The 18,544-nt window shown below is 40.2% G+C and overlaps 2 protein-coding genes across 3 annotated transcripts in view; one reads left to right on the top strand and one right to left on the bottom strand.

The window, feature by feature from the left end:
- Positions 1-649: 649 nt before the first annotated feature.
- LOC146521234 (P2Y purinoceptor 14-like) lies at positions 650-2,116 on the top strand. The gene is made up of 3 exons (XM_085146687.1): positions 650-792; positions 884-1,143; positions 1,474-2,116. The coding sequence occupies exons 1-3, from the start codon at positions 661-663 to the stop codon at positions 2,114-2,116; spliced, it is 1,035 nt and encodes a 344-aa protein (XP_085002813.1). The 5' UTR covers positions 650-660.
- A 9,815-nt stretch (positions 2,117-11,931) lies between these two features.
- LOC146521233 (putative C-type lectin domain family 20 member A) overlaps positions 11,932-18,544 on the bottom strand; it is a 6,978-nt gene continuing 365 nt past the window's right edge. The window contains exons 1-4 of one of the 2 annotated variants that reach the window (XM_085140154.1): positions 17,822-18,544; positions 13,316-13,699; positions 12,877-13,221; positions 11,932-12,791 (exon numbers count right to left, since the gene is read on the bottom strand). The exon at positions 17,822-18,544 is cut by the window's right edge and continues 365 nt beyond it. In XM_085140154.1, the coding sequence (XP_084996280.1) occupies positions 12,589-12,791; positions 12,877-13,221; positions 13,316-13,699; positions 17,822-17,921 (1,032 nt within the window). In that variant the 5' untranslated portion in view covers positions 17,922-18,544 and the 3' untranslated portion in view covers positions 11,932-12,588. Of the gene's footprint in view, positions 12,792-12,876; positions 13,222-13,315; positions 14,082-17,821 lie in introns of those variants that run through there. The other variant, XM_085140146.1, reaches the window with a different exon arrangement.

Genomic DNA, 18,544 nt, shown 5'->3' with positions numbered 1-18,544 from the left:
CCTGGAAGACAAGAGAGTGACAGAACAACCAGTTGAATATAAAACTGGGTTCTGAAAACTAAGAAGGAGCTCCTGATGAGATTCATATCAACAAATGTAATCCTCATGGCATGCTGTCTAAAGCTACGTGCAGGATCTGAGAAAACAGTGAAATATTTAGCACTGTGCTGTTCTTAAAGAAGACATGAAACGCTACACATTTAAAGAGTAATTTAATTCGTTGAGCCCTGCTCTTTATGAACTGACATAAAGTTTATGTTTAGTCTGAAAATTTTTAGCACCATCTTCTGTTAGTACAGAACATCATGTGGTTGGTTGGTTGTAGCTAATAGACTTACATTAGTTTATGTTAGCTAACTAGTGACCGAATCAATTACTCAGAGTAAAATAAGGAAACTAAAACTAACAATCAGTTTACAGGATCACTTTAGTGCTGAAACAGTGAGTTTGATGTTCAGAAATATTCAGAAGATATAGTGTCCACTTTCATTGCCCGTCTCTTTAGTAAGTAGCAGAAACATTCAGCCATAACTGAATTTAACTGACCAGAAGATGACATTTATCAAAATCTCTGAGGGATTTACGGGATCTCAACATTATATTTAAAATTAGTTTTACCTAAAAGAATATGAAGGCGTATCCTATCAAAGAGAGATCTTAATGAAGGCAGATTTATTTTTCAGCTCCAGAAACATGAATGAACCAATAAATGTGACAGATGGCCAGACCTGTGATTATGTCAACACATCAGTCAACTCTTTCTTTATTCTGGTCTACAGTCTGGTCTTTCTGGTGAGTTTTAAATCTTCAGATTGTGCTCTGATGGAAACGAGGTTCTCTGTGAATCTACCAAAGTCCTGTCGTCCTCTCTGTGTCGCTTCAGGTGGGTTTACCCCTCAATGGCTTCATCATGAAGTTTTACTTTTGTGGAGCTCAGCAGCAGGCATCGAGCAGCTTGATGGTCTACATGAAGAACCTGACAGCTGCTGACTTCCTGCTCTGCCTCTCTCTGCCACTGCGCATCACCCACTATGCCAGCAGCTCTGTCATCATTCAGCTGCTCTATTGCACAGTTGGAGCTTCTGCTTTTTTCCTCAACATGTACGCCAGCATCATATTTATGGGGTCCATTGCTGCTGACAGGTAAGGAACCTAGTAAAACCAGAATAATGTGTTAGTTATGAACCCTGTGCTCCAGATCAAAGTGTAGAAATCTCCTTTGGACTTAATAATTAATTGACCGGCCCACCAGGTATTAAAGCCATAGAGCCTTTGAATGAAAACAAACGCTGTTGTGACAGTGATGTACAGTCTTGTTGGTATATGTATGATTTCTATACATTTTACATCAGATACAAACTTTAGTTGTAACATTCAGATAATCATTTAATAACAGCCAGACATTTTAAATGAGAATAAGAAAGTATTTCTTTGTGCCCTGCCTTTCTCCTGCCTCCTGTCTCTTCTCGCTAGGTATCTGAAAATTGTTCATACTTCACAAATGCACATGCTGCAGACAGTACAAGCAGCAAACATCATCTCCATGGTCACCTGGATTTTTCTTCTGGTTCCTGCCATCACCTACACCATCCTGTTTTTCACCAGCCAAGAACCTCGGAGTTCAACCCTGAGCCGCTGTGGTTCCCTCTTTAGTGCATCAGTCAGCCTGGTCTTCAAAATAATTCACATCAGTTGCACTATCATCTTTCTCGTAGTCTTCATATCTTTGGTCTTCTTCTACTACAGCATCTCCCGCAGGGTGTTGCAGGCACAGCAGAGGCAGCTGGCCTCCTCTGAGAAGCTGGTGAAGTCTCGCAGGAACATGTTGGTGCTGGTCAGCATCTTCTGTGTTTGTTTTGTGCCCTATCACCTGGCTCGACTTCCCGACACTTTTCTTTTGAACAGCTGCTCTGTGGGTCCAGTGTTGTTCTACCTGAAGGAGGCGGCCACCATGGTGTCAGTTTTCAATGTCTGCCTGGACCCTCTTGTTTACTTTTTCCTCAGTAAGACTCTTTCGGGCTCAAGTGAGAAAGGCGTCCAGGAGGACCAACATTCAACAAACGAACAAGCAACAGGTCAAATTGTGAGCTGTGAGGAAAACAATGAACTTTATTAAATGTGTGAAATGTGAGTTTTAGTTTGTCTAAAATTCTGTTTTAATAGTTACACATGTCTGGATGACTGCGTCACTTTTTAGCACTTTTTATTTTTGATAACAAAAAATTAAATATAGCTAATATCTTCATTTCTTTTCCTTATAAAAAAAAAATCCAGCATTCACAATCATTTTTTGCTTTACTGACATCTTATTTCTCAGTTTTGTTAATAAGAAATAAGAAATTTATAAATAAGGATAAAATGAGAGTTGATGTGTTCACATGTTAAACTGGTGCTTTCCTCAGTCTGTGAGCTGCTCCAGACTCCTTCAACTTGCTTCAGAAAGGCTTGTATCAACATTTTATGCACTATCAGTGCCCGAGGTTATAACAGGTATTAAAGGACTCTGGTTGTTCTGATTTTCATCGTCTGACCAACTGAAACCAAAGCTGCTCTCCATCCATCCATCCATTCGCTTCCACTGATCCTTTTCAGGGTCACGCCGCTGGAGCCTATCCCAGCTGTCATAGGGCGAGAGGCGGGGGCCTGGACAGGTCGCCAGTCTGTCGCAGGGCCAACACACAGGGACAGACAACCATTCGCACTCACATTCACTCGCACATTCACACCTATCGGCAATTTGGATTAACCAATTAACCTATCCCCACAAGCTGCACGTCTTTGGACTGTGGGAGGAAGCCGGAGTACCCGGAGAGAACCCACGCAAACATGGGTAGAACATGCAAACTCCACACAGAAAGACCCCGGCCTGATGGTGGAATTGAACTCAGGACCTTCTTGCTGTGCGGCAACAGTGCTAACCACTGTGCTCTCTTTTTATGAATATAAACCACAAAGCTCAAAAGTAACTGCATCATTCCACTGCACACATGGGTTACCTTTTAACCTTTCTGCTTTCCGCCTCACACTAAAAAGTGACAGCTGGCTAGCTGATATTTTTGTGTGTGATCAAATCAGCAGTCTGTTGCTCCTCTGGTTCAAATTCTTCAAAAGGCATTGTCTTTTTTTAATATTTCATCCTAGCTGCTACTACTAACGATCTTTTCAAAGAGAAGAAAACTAAGTGTGAATACAATTAAAAAACCTGAAATGCTGAGTTTTGGTCAGAAATTCACATGCACATACCTGGTTTGTCACACATTTTGTTTTGCTTGGAGTTCACTTGGAGGTGCATCATACAAGGCTAAGAACTCAAGGAGACAAAGTGTGGTGGAGCGTGGTCTTCGGTGTGACTGTGGGGACGGCAGATGCACCAGAGCAGCATCCACAATCACACATTACTGGCATAGATAGACTGAACCAAGTCTTCTCACTGCTGTTGTTGGTGTGTGCTTTGCTGTGAGCGGAAAAGCTGCAGTTGTCTGTGTGAATAATGCAAGTGGTGTAACTTGCTTCATTCACCCACTCTGAGTAATGATAAAAACGCTATATAAGAACCAGTCTGTTTGTTATTTACACAAATATCAAAGCTGAATCTCTCTCTATTCCACTTTTCTCAACACCTGCCATGATGTTGAGAGAAGAGTAAGGTTGCTAGCATAGCTGAAGATTGAGGTGACGTTTGCAGTCACCTTTTAAGCTAATGTTAATTGGTAGGCCCATGAACCCGCTACACAGGAAGTCTGGTTCAGCTCCTTGTAGAAGAAGTTCTAATCCCTGATCCTATGAGCCGATGTGGGTGGGAGGACTCACACAGCCTGACTGCCTGACATCTGCGTGTCTTCCCTGCTCACCCTGATATGAAGAAACCTGAGTAGTCTCGCGGGTCAAATCGTATCAGTCACACCTACTATGGCAGCTCCCCTGTTGATCATGGCACTTTGTTTTTTATCTGACTTGGTTTCAGAGTCTGGACAGCAGGCCCCAAAGATAGATATTACTTGGACAGGTTAGAGCAACCTATTTGAGCTATTTGGACAAATATAGATTAAAAGTTGTATATATATATATTGTTTCATTAAAGGTTAAAAAAATGGATGTTCATTATTTAGACTTTTTTGTCTAGAAGATTGTATTAAAGCAACTTAGAGCAAAACAAAAGCAAAAATGATTTTAGAAAAGGATGATAAAATCACATCAATTCTACTTATTTATTTAATCCACTCTAAGCTGATGATTATTTTGTTCTTTGGAGGGAGATAAATTGGTGGTGATATGGAAAAAAAAATGTTTTCCTCCTCAGTGCTCTGTGGAAATATTCGGCAAAGCAGGATTCCTTGATAGATCCCACATCTTCTCAAACGTATACTTTTGCTTTTCCACAGGGAAAACCTTCGAAATATCCCGTCTGGATTGTGACTAACTAATGTTCAGATTTTAATTTTCACAAAGGAAAAAAAAACTACAACCGTAGCTGAACAAACAAGTTATTGTTGGCACTTCTGCAATCAATATACTCTGAAATAAAAGATTTAAAGGATGAGACAGCTCAGCACAGCATGTTATTAACTTCACACATGAAGTGGTTCAGTCCAGTCAGACTTCAGTTTTGCAGCCACCGTCCCCATCCTCCTTCAACTGGTTGTCATGGTAACTCTGGACCTTCCTCCAACGAATCCTGAAATCTGTTGCACTCCTGGCTCCACCCAGAGTTTCTACCTAGAAACAAAACCTGTGTGTTAACATTAACTTCAAATTTGAAAACCTAATTTTTATTTTTTTTATTAGTTTTGTCTACTTTGCTTTTGTTTTCCCGCAGTACCACGTCCTATCACATACCCCGGCTGTGCTCTCTTTTAAAAATTTTTTTTACTATTTTAAAGGGAAAAACCTCAGTCACTTGGATCAGTGTTTGTTATTCCATAACTGCATTTTGAATGTGACAAGTCTACCAGTCCCCTATGTAATTCATAAATATTGTTTTGGTTCTGACTATTTTGCTCTTTGTCATTTGATTGACTTCTACAGTAGCCTGATATGGTTAATGGTAACATGAGTGATATCAAAAATCATCAGCAACCCAAAATTAGCAGCCAAAGGGTTCAGTCTGCAGCTCAACACTCTCATGTGAACCTACAGTCTCCCCCTCCAGTCTCTCTTGTCCTCCTACTCCTTTCAAAAGCAAAACAAAGCAAAGCAAAGCATCCACCCTTTCCTTAGCGGTGTGTTGAATTGTTTGTCAACATTTACTCATCCTAACCTTGCTCCAGTCTTTGTCTCAGTGTCAAGTCAGTCAACACTTTAGTCCACATCGTCAGTCCAGTCACACATTCACTCACCCGCATTCACACAAGATATTGCTGATAGTGGAGACTCACACACAACCTATTCCAGTCTCCATCACCTGCAAAATCATGTCATCATTTTATAACAAAAAAAATGTTTATGATTTTAGACTGGATTGACCCGCTGCATTTCTTTTAGACAGGAACTCACACTCTGGTCGGATCCCCATAGGTAGCCTTCTCCTCAGCCCATTGTAACAATGGTTTCCAATCATGAGTATGTGGCGAGAATAAGGCACGGCGGGACCACGGAGTATCATTCAGAGCCATCTTTATTTACATCTCACCACAACACCCCCAAACCCCTGAGTCCCCGTGTTTTTAACTAGGCGGGCGTGATTAAGGATGCCGCGCAGGTGCGACCGCCCTCCCTGCACGGCACCGCAGACCACGCCCCACCACAGAGTACTTTGACCTTACTTTGTCAGCAGGCAGAGGTTTGTAAGAGGGGAGTGAGCGCATGGATCAAGGCAGGATAGCAGCAGGAGAGACCAGTTATGGGGCTGTGGTTAACTGCAGGCTGGCTCAGATTATGTTGCGTGGAGTTGACCAGGGACAGAGACAACAAGGTTAGTACTAATCTTTCGAGAACAAGAAATATGAGAAACCGACACAAAATTTCAATTTCAAACATTTTATTGTCCCACAAGGGGAAATTAGGATTTTTCAAACAATTAACAATAGAATGAGCCTTCCAGAGCAGATTTGTGTTATAAATGGCTGAATTTCAATATTGCCAATGCAGTGAAATTTTGCTAGCAGTTTTTACCAGAAGTCCCAACTGATTCTTATTCTTCACAGTCAAGGTATTGAACCAGGTAGCGATACAAAAACATAGTGGATTAAATAAACCTTCTATAAAACAAAGACAACATCTCAAATGAGACATTACTCTGCACAATCCCAATATCAGCAGTTAATACTAGTGCAGTAATAGTAAACAAGAGGACTTCCCAAATCAATAATCATGTCTTTAGTTTTAGACACATTGAGTGAATAGAAGGACTCACCACACCGAGCCACAAAATCTGTCACCAGTCTTTCTATTTTATTATTATCTCACAACACTTGTTTCTTCAGCTACCATGTCTCATGTGGACTTTACAGTGTCTACAGTCTCAGATCAACACATCCCTGCCCTCCAGCACAATCAGCAGCAGGGGCCGCGACTCCTCAACAGCAACATTGTACCCTTTAGGTAAAACATAGAATATGCATGCTTTGCATTGTTCCCACATGATGTCAGTGATTGTATGATACAATTCCACATTAGATTCTTGATGAATGTAGGTTATTGTTATTCAGCCCTGTTCTAATGTGCCTCTTTATAACTTTGAGCATCTGCCCCTTCAAACATATCTGCACAGCCCTGAACCTAAGCCTGATATAAGCTGGTGAAATGTTAACTTATAACAAGCTGTTGTTGTTTATCCGGTTCTGCTCAGCTGTCCAGAGAAATGCAGAGATTGTCTTCCTCAAAGTCAACAATTTGAAATGGAGACAGCTTTAATGTGTCAAGGACATTATGTCATTACAACATGTCAAAGTGCAACAATAACGTGTTTTCTCTAAAGTGAAGTATAACGAATTTAAATGCAAAAAAAGAACAGTTTGAGCTCTTTATCTTATTTTATTGATGTTCAATGACGTACAGCAATGCATTTTCAATCTGTTACAGTTTATTTTCCTACAGGTGTGGGATTCAGCCCAATCCCAAGTCGACCCTGAGATTTAAGAGTTAGTTCCTCTCGTGCTTATTTAAATTTAGTTTTTTGTCTTGTGCTTTAACGCTTGTCGTGGTTAACCTGTGATTAACATCACAGCGCTATAAACTGCAGGTCATGCCTTAAGTCAAAGTCTGCAGACATAAAGAGTCACAGAAAGTTTTTCTCAAAGACCTCAGGCTTCTCATCTGAGCAGGGCCATTGGGATTGGACCGTTTACTGTCATTGATAGAAAGTTATATATTTTATCTGTGCATATATAGATATATTAAACACAATTCTACTATATAACATAACTGCAACATGCATATATTATACTTCCCAACACCAGTTTAACTAAACATATATGAATTTCTCTGGAGTTTACAGTCTGGTCTCTTTTCCCAACCTTCCTGTTTCCACTTGAGCTGCTCTTTTTGTAGAAATCACATTCAGGTCTTTTACATTTTAAAACCACCTCAAACATACACAGAGAGAAAAAAACTAAAGAAACAGAAAACTTTATTGTCAAGAGTTTTTATGTTTATAGATCTGTAACAATGTTACCTGATTTATTACTCTGTAAAAACCCACAAAGGACTCATTCTTTTATTAATAGAAAAATAAGCTCAAATCACCAAGAAAACACATTAAGATCAAAGTAAAAGAAGTGAAATTATCAGGACTTGAGTCTAACTTGGCATTTTAATTTACATGTTTCATTAAATATTGCTTCTTGTATACTTGCCTATGTGATGCATTTATGTAAGTCAGCAGAGGTTGCTGTCACAATGAAACAGAACTATGGATCCTAATAAACTGCACACAGACGGACAGTGTCTAAGGGGTTGGAAGCCATACTGAAAAACAAAAACAAGAGACTAAAGCCTATCAGGAAAACTAGTGAGTGAATCTCTGATTAAAGAATTTCTACCAAACTACAACTGCAGTTGAACAAATGAGCTGTTGGTGGAACTTTACACTCTGAAATATTGAAAGATTTAAAGGATGAGACAGCTCAGCACAGCATGTTATTAACTTCACACATCAATAGGGCTGCCACAAGCGATTATTTTGATAGTCGATAGTCACCGATTATTTTTGCGATTAGTTGACTAATCAGATCATCATCCATTGGACGTAAAACGTACAGCTTATTGCACCAGCAGCATCTGCTCTTATATAACTATCATTAGCTTACAGCTTTAAGTGTTTACGGTATGTGCTAACTAAAAATAAAGACAAGATGATAGTTTATTAAATTTTAATAAAAAATTGTAGATTGTTTCGGTGAAGTTTAATAAACTCAGCCGTCTGCTCCTTGCTATCTAAAGTATAACAGGACACTGGAGTATATTTTCGAGCATCTCACACTTCTGATAGTCAGTTGTCTGCTTGACGTTTATTCAGCTGCCGGGAGTCCGCTGTTCCCACCGGCGCTAGTGAGCCTTGCCCCCGGCTAGCTATCGAGTTGGTGGGTAGCAGACGTCTCCGAAAACGTTGAAGTGCTTTTGAAAATATGTGGTGTCTTGATAAACTGAGCAGATATTTGAGGTTTACACAGCTACATTCTCACCTGAAAATATGTTAAACGTTTAGTTTGTGACCCAGAAAGAATAATAAGAGTAATATTAAAACTAACTAGCTGCCGCCATTGTTGGAAACTGAGCTGGGCTGCGCTATGAATTCTGTGACACTGCTTCTACTTCTTCGGGGTTTAACGCCAGCTGGCATTAGTGATGGGTCGGTCGCGAACGAAATGGCTCTTAGAGCCGGATCTTTGAAGTGAACGATGCGAGCCGGCTCCTTATTGGGAGCCGTGGGGGTTTTATTTCTTTCTCCTGCCCTCTCTTTCACTTTTTTTCGCTTCACGCTGCAAGTAACGTATTTGCGCTGGGCAGAGACCAAACAGAGCCTTGCGTTTGCGCCCCTCCCTCCTCTGCTCAGCGCTGAGCTGAGGGGGCGGGGCGGTAGTTACACTCGCAACAGCAGTAGCACACAAGAAGAGCAGGAGGGAGAGGGAAAGAAAGAGAGCAGGGAGCAACGACAAGAGACAACACCGTCACATTGGAAAGGTACAGTAAACAAAATGGGTGACACCAAGAAAAGAAGCAAAGTCTGGAACCATTTCAATCTTATTGACAAAACAAAGGCAGAGTGTAGAGTCATATAGAGCCGGCTCCACAAACAACATGCACAGGCACCTAAGAACTGTCCACCCATAAGTGCAATGGGAAGATAAAACGCAGTCAGCTGAGTGTGATATTAATATTTCTAAAAAAATAATTTAATTATTTAATAATTTAATTAAGGGAAAGGTATTTCCAAACTTTCCCTTAATTAAAGATCTGGGCGTTCTATTTTTCCCCTTTTCCCCCATATTTTAAGTTATATTTAATGGTGTTGTGGTTTGCAGTGTTTTGTGTTGTTTCACTTTAAATTTGTTTGAAAGGAAAAAGGTGAAAATTTAAGTAGTTAAAAGTTGAAATGTAAATAGTTGATTTTTGTATTATATGATTTATTTATTAGTCAAAGGAGCTTGCAAAGAAAAGCGTCTGGACTTCTTTAAGTTACTTGAAGACGTTTCACCTCTCATCCGAGAGGCTTCTTCAGTTCTAAGGTCAAATGGTGGAGAGTCCCAGATATAAACCTGGTGGGAGTGTCCCCCCACAGAGGGACAAAAGGACCCCCTGATGATCCTCTAATCGCCTGAGCCAAGGTGTGAAACTGGGTGTGGGTCCCAATCAGCCAGAGTTTCGGGTGAGTTCATTGTGAAACCTGGCCCCACCTTATCATGCGAATTCCTGAGGTCAGATGGCCCAGGGTGTGAGTGGGCGTTAAGGCGTCTGGGAAGGGATCTCAAAACTGGATTATAGATGGCAGAGAGTTGGTGTCGTAAACCACTGCCTCTGTTCAAAGATGGTCGCTCACAGTGGACAAAAATGGCTTCTTTCACTCCTCTTTCAAACCATCTGTCCTCTCTGTCCAAAATGTGAACATTGGCATCCTCGAAAGAGTGTCCTTTATCCTTTAGATGCAGATGGACAGCTGAATCTTGTCCTGTGGAGGTGGCTCTTCTGTGTTGTGCCATGCGCTTGTGAAGTGGCTGTTTGGTCTTTCCAATGTAGAGGTCTGGGCATTCCTCGCTGCACTGTACGGCAAACACCACATTGTTAAGTCTGTGTTTTGGCGTTTTGTCTTTCGGGTGAACCAGTTTTTGTCTGAGTGTGTTGCTGGGTCTGAAGTACACCGGGATGTCATGCTTGGAGAAAACCCTCCTGAGTTTTTCTGATACACCGGCTACATAGGGGATGACAATGTTGTTGCGTCTGTCCTTCTTATCCTCCCTCGCTGGTGTCTGATCTTCTTTTCTGTGCCTCTTTGCTGACTTTAAGAACGCCCATTTAGGATAGCCGCACGTTTTGAGTGCTTCCTTTACATGTGTGTGTTCCTTCTTTTTCCCTTCAGGGTTAGAGGGAACATGTTCTGCCCGGTGGTGTAGGGTCCTAATTACTCCAAGTTTGTGTTCCAGAGGGTGATGGGAGTCAAACAGGAGGTACTGGTCCGTGTGTGTGGGCTTCCGGTAAACTTCGATGTTGAGGTTGCCATTCTCTTCAATGTGCACAGCGCAGTCCAGGAAAGGCAAACAGTCGTCCTTTGTGTCTTCCCTGGTGAACTTGATGTTTTTATCCACAGCGTTGATGTGCGCAGTGAAGGATTCCACTTCTTGTGTCTTGATTTTGACCCAGGTGTCGTCTACATATCTGTACCAGTGGCTGGGTACTCTTCCTTTGAAAGAGCCAAGAGCCTTCCTTTCCACTTCCTCCATGTAAAGGTTGGCTACAATAGGTGACACGGGGGAGCCCATAGCACAGCCATGTTTTTGTCTGTAGAAGCCTTCGTTGTATTTGAAATATGTAGTGGTGAGGCAGAGGTCTAACAGTGTGCAAATCTGATCGGGTGTGAAGTTGGTCCTGTCCTCCAAGGAGCTGTCTTCTTGTAGTCGTTTTCTGACAGTCTCCACTGCCTCCGTGGTGGGTATGCACGTGAAGAGAGAGACTACATCAAAGGACACCATGGTTTCATCTGGATCCAGGGTAAGTTTCTGGACCTTGTCAGTGAAGTCGGTGGAGTTCTTGATGTGGTGTGGGGTGTTCCCCACGAGAGGAGCAAGGATGGTAGCAAGGTGTTTTGCAATGTTATAAGTGGCTGAGTTTATGCTACTGACTATGCGTCTGAGTGGGACAGCTTCCTTGTGGATTTTTGGAAGTCCGTAAATGCAGGGTATGGCATCCCCTGGGCAAAGGCGGTGATAAGTAAGGCGGTCAATGATTTTGTCCTTTTCCAAGTCTTGAAGGCAAGCTATAACTTTCTTTTTGTAGCTGCTTGTGGGGTCTCGCTTTAAGGCTTCGTAGGTATTGTTGTCACTGAGGAGAGTAGTGATCTTTGTATGGTAAACGTCTTGAAGTAACTTAAAGAAGTCCAGACGCTTTTCTTTGCAAGCTCCTTTGACTACGATGACCTGGATGACTGAGAACCTTCACAGACGATTTATTTATTACATTTTATGTGGAGTGAATAAATAAAAGTATATTTACGGTGGCCCCTAGAGACAAAGCACGTACAAACTCCAAAACACAACGGAAGTGCACCAGGATGCTAGGGGCTGTGTTGAGCTTCTGTTACCTAGTGGCTACACAAGCCAGCAAGTACCAACAATCGGATTGGGTGTGTGGTAGTAACAGGTAAATGAAGTTTTTTTTTATTATTATTTAAATATGTATATATATATATATATATATATATATATATATATATATATATATATATATATATATATATATATATATATATATGTATGATATATATATATATGAGTGTTTGTGTATTAATACAAAAAAAATAGAAATATGAATTCGATTGTGTAATTTAAGTGATCTAGGTAGCTCTGTTTTGGAAGTTCAGTTAACGCTAGAATTGTGTTTACGTGCTTTGGAGTTTGTAAGTGTTTCGTCTCTAGGGGCCCCCCATAAATATTTATATATGTAAAAAGAAAAAAAGAAAACCACGTTTTTTACATTATTAATTCCTTTTGTGCATAATTTTATATTACTGTTAATAATAAATAAATAAATTAATTAATTAATTAAGCAACAAAACAACCTGAAGAGCCGGTTCGGAGCCGAAAGAACCGGCTCTTTTTAGTGAGCCGAGCCGAAAGAGCCGGTTCTCTAAAAAGAGCCGGAAATCCCATCACTAGCTGTCATCCTTGTACATGCAGTGCTGCCATCTTCTGTTTCAGTCTGTTATTACACTTTTAAATCCTACTACTTATTCCTGCGTATTTTGGGATCTTACAAAGCTTCAAACGACGTGTCGACTATTAAATTAGTTGTCGACGATTTTGATAGTCGACTAATTGTGGCAGCCCTACACATCAGGTGGTTCAGTCCAGTCAGACTTGCAGTCACCATCCACATCCTGCTTCTTTCACTGGTCGTCACGGTAACTCTGGACTTTCCTCCAACGAATCCTGAAGTCTGTCAGTCCTTTTGACAGCATGAGGCCTGACAGCTGGACAAAATGTGCAGATGATGAAAAACATGAAGCATAGTTTGAACTTGTGTCAAGTTTGTGTTTGTGACTGAACTGCTGACCTGCTGTGAAACCTGCTGCTGGATCTCTGTGCTGTGCATGTCTGCCTCTGACTGAAGCTTCATTTTCAGCACTGTTTGCTTTGTCACTGCTAAAAATGAACCACATAATAAAACACAAACATTAGTGTTTTACATGATGACAGGATCTTACAGTGTTTGCATTCTGAGCCTCACCTTTGAAACAGAAAAAACTGAGTCTGTTGCCACAGATGGTGTCAAACCATTTCCCTGAGATTAAATACAAATCTCCACAGTACTCAACTGAATTCAGATTATTAGGCTCAGAAGACATCCAGTTAGTGAATGTGGAGGTTGTGTTGTCAGACCAGGGGGCCCAGGGATCCCTGTAGAGGCCAATCCACACATACTGAACCCCTGATCCATTCAAAGTGAGCGTGATGTTGGATTTCTCCTCTTTGCTTCTTATACTGGTCAGGTCTGTGTGGTATGTCCTGCAGTACGACTGAGCCGCTGACCAGGAGCGGTTCTCCATCACTAAGATGTAACTTGTATTTTTGGCTGTGAACGAATAAAAAGGATGAATTTTGAAACACACAGACTATGAAGCTCATAAAATTGTAGGGAAACTATCCCAACAAATGTTTTTTCCTACCATTGTAACACAGGAAAGGGTAAGAATCTCCACAGGGTCTATCATTCATCTGTGTTTGTCCCTGAAGAGCCACACAGTATTCCTTTGCATTTCCAGAGTCTGGTTGGCCGTTAGCCCAGATCAAAAATTCATGTGTACTGCCAACATAAAAAAGTTTTTCCTCCATGGACCACTTCCAGCTGTAACGATCATCATAGAGCCCTATCCAAGCCCCAGTATTGATCCTTGGTGTCATTGAGAAAAGCAGTTGGTTGATGTCACTGTTGTAGATGGTGACCAAGTCAGTGAAGTGTTCTCTGCAGTAACTCTGAGCTTCAGTCCAGGTCATCGGCTGGTTCACAAAGTGGTATTCTCTGGAGTGGGGAGGAAGAGTGGAAAGTCCTCCTGAGAAAAATAAAACAAAGGTTTTTATTGCAGAAACTGTGCTCCTGGGTGAATCACTGAAAAAGACAAATTTACAAAAATAAAAATTATAACCATTTAAATAGTCAAAGTATATGGAGACTAACCAGAGGTGGGAAGTTACAAAGTAACTTACAAACATAAAAGACAGCCCTGTGCTGTGTCTATCACCAGGGTCATGTGATTGTTGGGTTGGGTTTTTGTCTATATGTATTATTGTAGGGTCTACTTTACAATATAAAGCACATTGACAACAGAAAATAGAGCATTGTTTTTAATTCTCTTCTCTGCTTTGTGTTCAAGCTGAGGACATTAATTAGAATTAAAATTAAAATTAGACTAATATTATTTTATTATTATTTTATCTTAGCACAAGGCAAAAACTGGTAGAAATGTCCTCCAAACTGTACATTAGGAGTACATGTCAGAGTCTAAACATTTTCTTTACTTTTACTAGAGTAAAGTAGTTGAATCACCGCTCCAACTTTTACCAGATTATTTTTAAACATACGTATCTGTATTTGTACTTAGCTGCAGAATGACTATATGACTGTTTTGGCATCTCTGTGGCTAACACATAATAATTACATTTGTCAAACTCCAACATGTACAATATATGTAATAAAACCATGTAAAACTAATGTAGTGCAATATATACAGATGTCAATGAAGATGCAGTCAAGTAAGGTGGGATATAGAGAGACTGAAGTCCGTCCAGTTTACCCCTCATTACATCTGCCAAAATGTACAAAGCCTTTACATGCAGTCTTTTATGTGATTTATAGAGTGAAAATAAGAGTTTCTATGCTCAGACATGAAATTTTCTTATTGGTGTCTGGGTGTGACTGCAGGAATGTGGAAGACCAAAGCTGTGATAAGATAAGAAACCATCATTATACATGATTTTGAATAACAATGATTTGCTAAACACAAAACCGTAACTCATGTGTGATTTTGCTGATAGTTATTGATGCTTAATACTAATCAGATCATGATAAGGTATTTTAAGTATGTTTAGGTTTAACCAATATAACAAATAAGAAAATATGAGATATAGTAGTGATTCTAAAGACAGGCCTCACACTGAGAGTCTCCACACCAGAATGTTCATTTGGCTCATGAAAGTTTCTAACTGAGAGTTGCGACCCACAGGTATCTGTGTGGCAGCCATAATAAGAGCTGTTCCAATTCTCCAAATATTAAGGAAAGGACCTTCAATGGGTTACTGTCCCCCCTCCACCGCTCTGTCTCTCTCTCCCTTTCTGCTGTTCATGTTGTGTTGATTGGAAACACACCTGAGCTATATGGTAATGTTCAATCATATGTTACATGCAGCAAGTCTTTTTCTCCAGTCTTCAGCAGGAGGGAGAGACATTGCAGGAGTTTTCTTCAGCTCTAATGGCCTCGATCGAGGAAGTTAAACAGTGTGCAGCTGATGGTAAGGCTAAACTGGTGCACTCTCTTCCAGCAAGCGTTCTTCTTATCTGGGTCACATCATTTCCAGTGAAGGTGTGTCTAGAGATCCTACAAAGGCTGAGGCACCTTTGCCATGTGTCTAAGCTGCAGTCGTTTAGTTCCTACCACCACTTTGTGCATCGGTTTGCTAAATTGGCTACCCCCTACATAAATTGGTGGCTTACTTGGCTGGCAAGTCAGTCAAAGATGGGATCAGCGCTATAAAGCGCTATACAAATACAGGCCATTTACCATTTACCATCAGGAGAGGTCTGGAGCACTGTAAAAAAATCTGTAAAAATAAAGTACAATGTACTGTACAAACGCGAAGGAATTTTCCGTATTAGTCATTTACAGGTATTTTTCTGTAATTCTCAACTACCTCAATGCATTGTGGGAAAAAAGGAACCCAAAAGGAGGGAAAAGTAAGAGCAAGAGAAGCCATTACACTTCTTTCAGACTTCATCTGGATTTTGGACTCTGGAGTTGGAGAAACTGCCTTAAAATTTATGTTGTAAATATTAAAACTTGTGTTTTCTTTTTTGAAAATAATGTTTTTCAAAAGACTCTGTGTTTTTATTTAGAAAGAATTGTTTATTTGTTAACTGGTTTCTGCTGTCTCCAGATAAGTCAGCAATATTTTGGTAGATGGACTGGTTCTTATATAGAGCTTTTCTACTCGGTCTGAGCACTCAAAGTGCTTTATACAACTAATTCATTCACCCAGTCACACAAGCACTTCTTCTAAGCACTAAGTATTCAACATTCAAACACATTCACACTCCGATGGATGCATCAGAGAACAACATGGGGTTAGTATCTTGCCCAAGGACATTTGGCATGCAGACTGGAGCAGCCTGGGATCGAACCACCGACCTTCTGGTTAGTGGCTCATCTGCTCTGCGCTACAGCCACCCCAATTTTGCTACTCATTTTTAAAATAATTGTTATTTAGGCAGCACGGTGGTTAGCACTGTTGCCGCACAGCAAGAAGGTCCTGAGTTCAATTCCACCATCAGGCCGGTGTCTTTCTGTGTGGACTTTGCATGTTCTCCCCGTGTTTGCGTGGGTTCCATCCGGGTACTCCAGCTTCCTCCCACCGTCCAAAGACATGCAGCTTGTGGGGATAGGTTAATTGGATAATCCAATTTGCCACTAGGTGTGAATGTGAGTGCGAAGGGTTGTCTGTCTCAGTGTGTTAGCCCTGCGACAGACTGGCGACCTGTCCTGGTGTACCCCGCCTCTCGCCCTATGACAGCTGGGATAGGCTCCAGCGCCCCCCGCGACCCTGAAAAGGATAAGCGGAAGCGAATGGATGGATGGACGTTATTTAGGTTTAATATGACTTAAGTTTTCCATTTTAGTTAATGTTAAAATAATTTTTACTGTGATACCACCTGTTTTGCCCTTCAGTGGCTGAACCAGTTTTCATAAATATTATAGTTAGCTGTCTACATCTCTCTGGGTATTACACAGCTGTGACTGCTAGCAAGCTGATTAGCGAAGGTCAGGGATGTAGATAACTGGGAAAAGTGAGAATGTCATGGTTCTATTAATGTATAAAGAAGGAGAAATTATTTTAGGACTCTAACAAGTGCTATATCAATACCTTTGTTTTACAGTTGGCTCTACTGTACACTTTAAAGGGTTTCAGGCAAAGTTACACTAACTCTAGTTAAAGCCTCAGACCTTCTTTGCTGATGCTAACAAATGCTAATGTTAGCCCCTGATTTGGGCTGCTAAAATAAGACTTTTAGCTAGCTCACCAGTATAGATTCATTTGGTGGTTAACAGACTGTAGTGGTAATATTATGGGGAGTTTAGTTTCAATTCAGCACATTGATCATTATGTCCATTTTGTAGCAATTTTGTAGAAATGTTTAGTTAATATTTGCAGACATACACATTTTCCCCATAACTTTTTATTCCAACATTTGCTGAGCAGCATTTCTAGTATGTGGAATATTATTGTCTAAAGGTGAAGAAAGATGCACAACGGATTTACTTTAACAAATGGACCATCCCAGCCTTGCCGTAATGGTCTATTTGATTCACCTTTTATTGTTTATTTTATTTTCACTTGCTAAATACGGGACAGACTTGACTGGGGAAAAGAAAGGGGAGAAAGAAAGAGGGAAAGAAAAACAGCAGGGAAGAGGGACGGGGATAAAGGGCAAAAAACAAAAACCAGCAAGCTACATTCTCGCCTGAAAATTTCTTAAAAGTTTATTTTGTGACCCAGAAAGAGTAATATTAAAAATAAGTAGCTGCCGCCATTGTTGGAAACTGGAATTGGCTGGTCCGTGCTATGAATTACATGGCCTATCCCAGGAGAAAAACAGCTAGAAGGAGATACATATTGATCCCTAATGAAGATGAAGTTTATTAGATTTAATCTTATAGGAAAAACTGCAAAGATTTTCAATAAAGCAAAAATCTAAATGTGAAAAAATAAAGAACTTACAATTAAAATGAATGCAGGCATAGTGGTATCAGAAAATGCAGATTTTATCTGTCCTTGTGTTAAATGTGTTAATAAATATTTCATTAAAAAAATTAACATGTAATCTGATTACCCAAATGACATCACTTTATCTCATTATGATCATGGACTATATTTCAAATGTTTAAGATATTAATATTACAGACCTGAGAGCAGCAGGATGAGCAGTAAACAGGTTTCTTCCATTCTTGGCATCTGTATAACAGTCATCATGATTATTATTGTACAATAATTATTATCATTCATTCATTATCTCCAGTAAAACAACTTGTCCGTATAACAGTTTTCTTAGTAAATAATTTGGTGCACACGTCTAAAATAATTATATGCTATACTTTTTGAATATTTAAAATGTATAATCTATAGATCTATATTCATGACAAAACTGTATGCCCAAAATGTGAGTGTCTATTTCACAATGTTTAAATCAGAGTAATAAATTAATGACAACTTACCTGACAACTTATCTTGTCATCTACTGACTGAATCTGACGTTCAAAGAGGTTTTTCTTTGTTCTTCACACATATTTCCCTGTCAAATTAGGACACCTGAAGGGAGTGAACTTTCTGCAGAATTTGGGTGTCCCTATTTAAAACAATAATACAAGTTTACTTTCTGACAACAAGATGAGACACCTTTCCTGGCCTGAAGACAGTGGATCTTATTTTATCTTTTGAATGTCACTTCTGTTCTTTCTACAGGAATGTACGATGTAATAGATATATTGACCAACAATCAGTTGACCAACAATGGTCATGTGACCCCACCAATGTTTCCCTGAAACGAAAATGAAAGGCCTCGGGGCTTAAAGAAACATGTGAAGGTGACCAAAAGGTGACTCTGCCTCAACAAAATGCAAATCGTTAGG

The sequence above is a fragment of the Neolamprologus multifasciatus genome, chromosome 3 (genome assembly GCF_963576455.1).
Source record: "Neolamprologus multifasciatus chromosome 3, fNeoMul1.2, whole genome shotgun sequence".
In the NCBI taxonomy this organism is placed as follows: domain Eukaryota; kingdom Metazoa; phylum Chordata; class Actinopteri; order Cichliformes; family Cichlidae; genus Neolamprologus; species Neolamprologus multifasciatus.
The sequence above is the reverse complement of the archived record's forward strand: the minus strand, read 5'-3'. Positions and strand labels throughout refer to the sequence as shown.

Bases quoted from the DNA above. Each gene is read 5' to 3' on its own strand.
- LOC146521234 (XM_085146687.1), top strand. From the start codon at position 661: ATGAAGGCAGATTTATTTTTCAGCTCCAGAAACATGAATGAACCAATA. The intron at 793-883 runs GTGAGTTTTAAA...GTGTCGCTTCAG, and splicing joins TCTACAGTCTGGTCTTTCTG to GTGGGTTTACCCCTCAATGG. The intron at 1,144-1,473 runs GTAAGGAACCTA...TCTTCTCGCTAG, and splicing joins GGGTCCATTGCTGCTGACAG to GTATCTGAAAATTGTTCATA.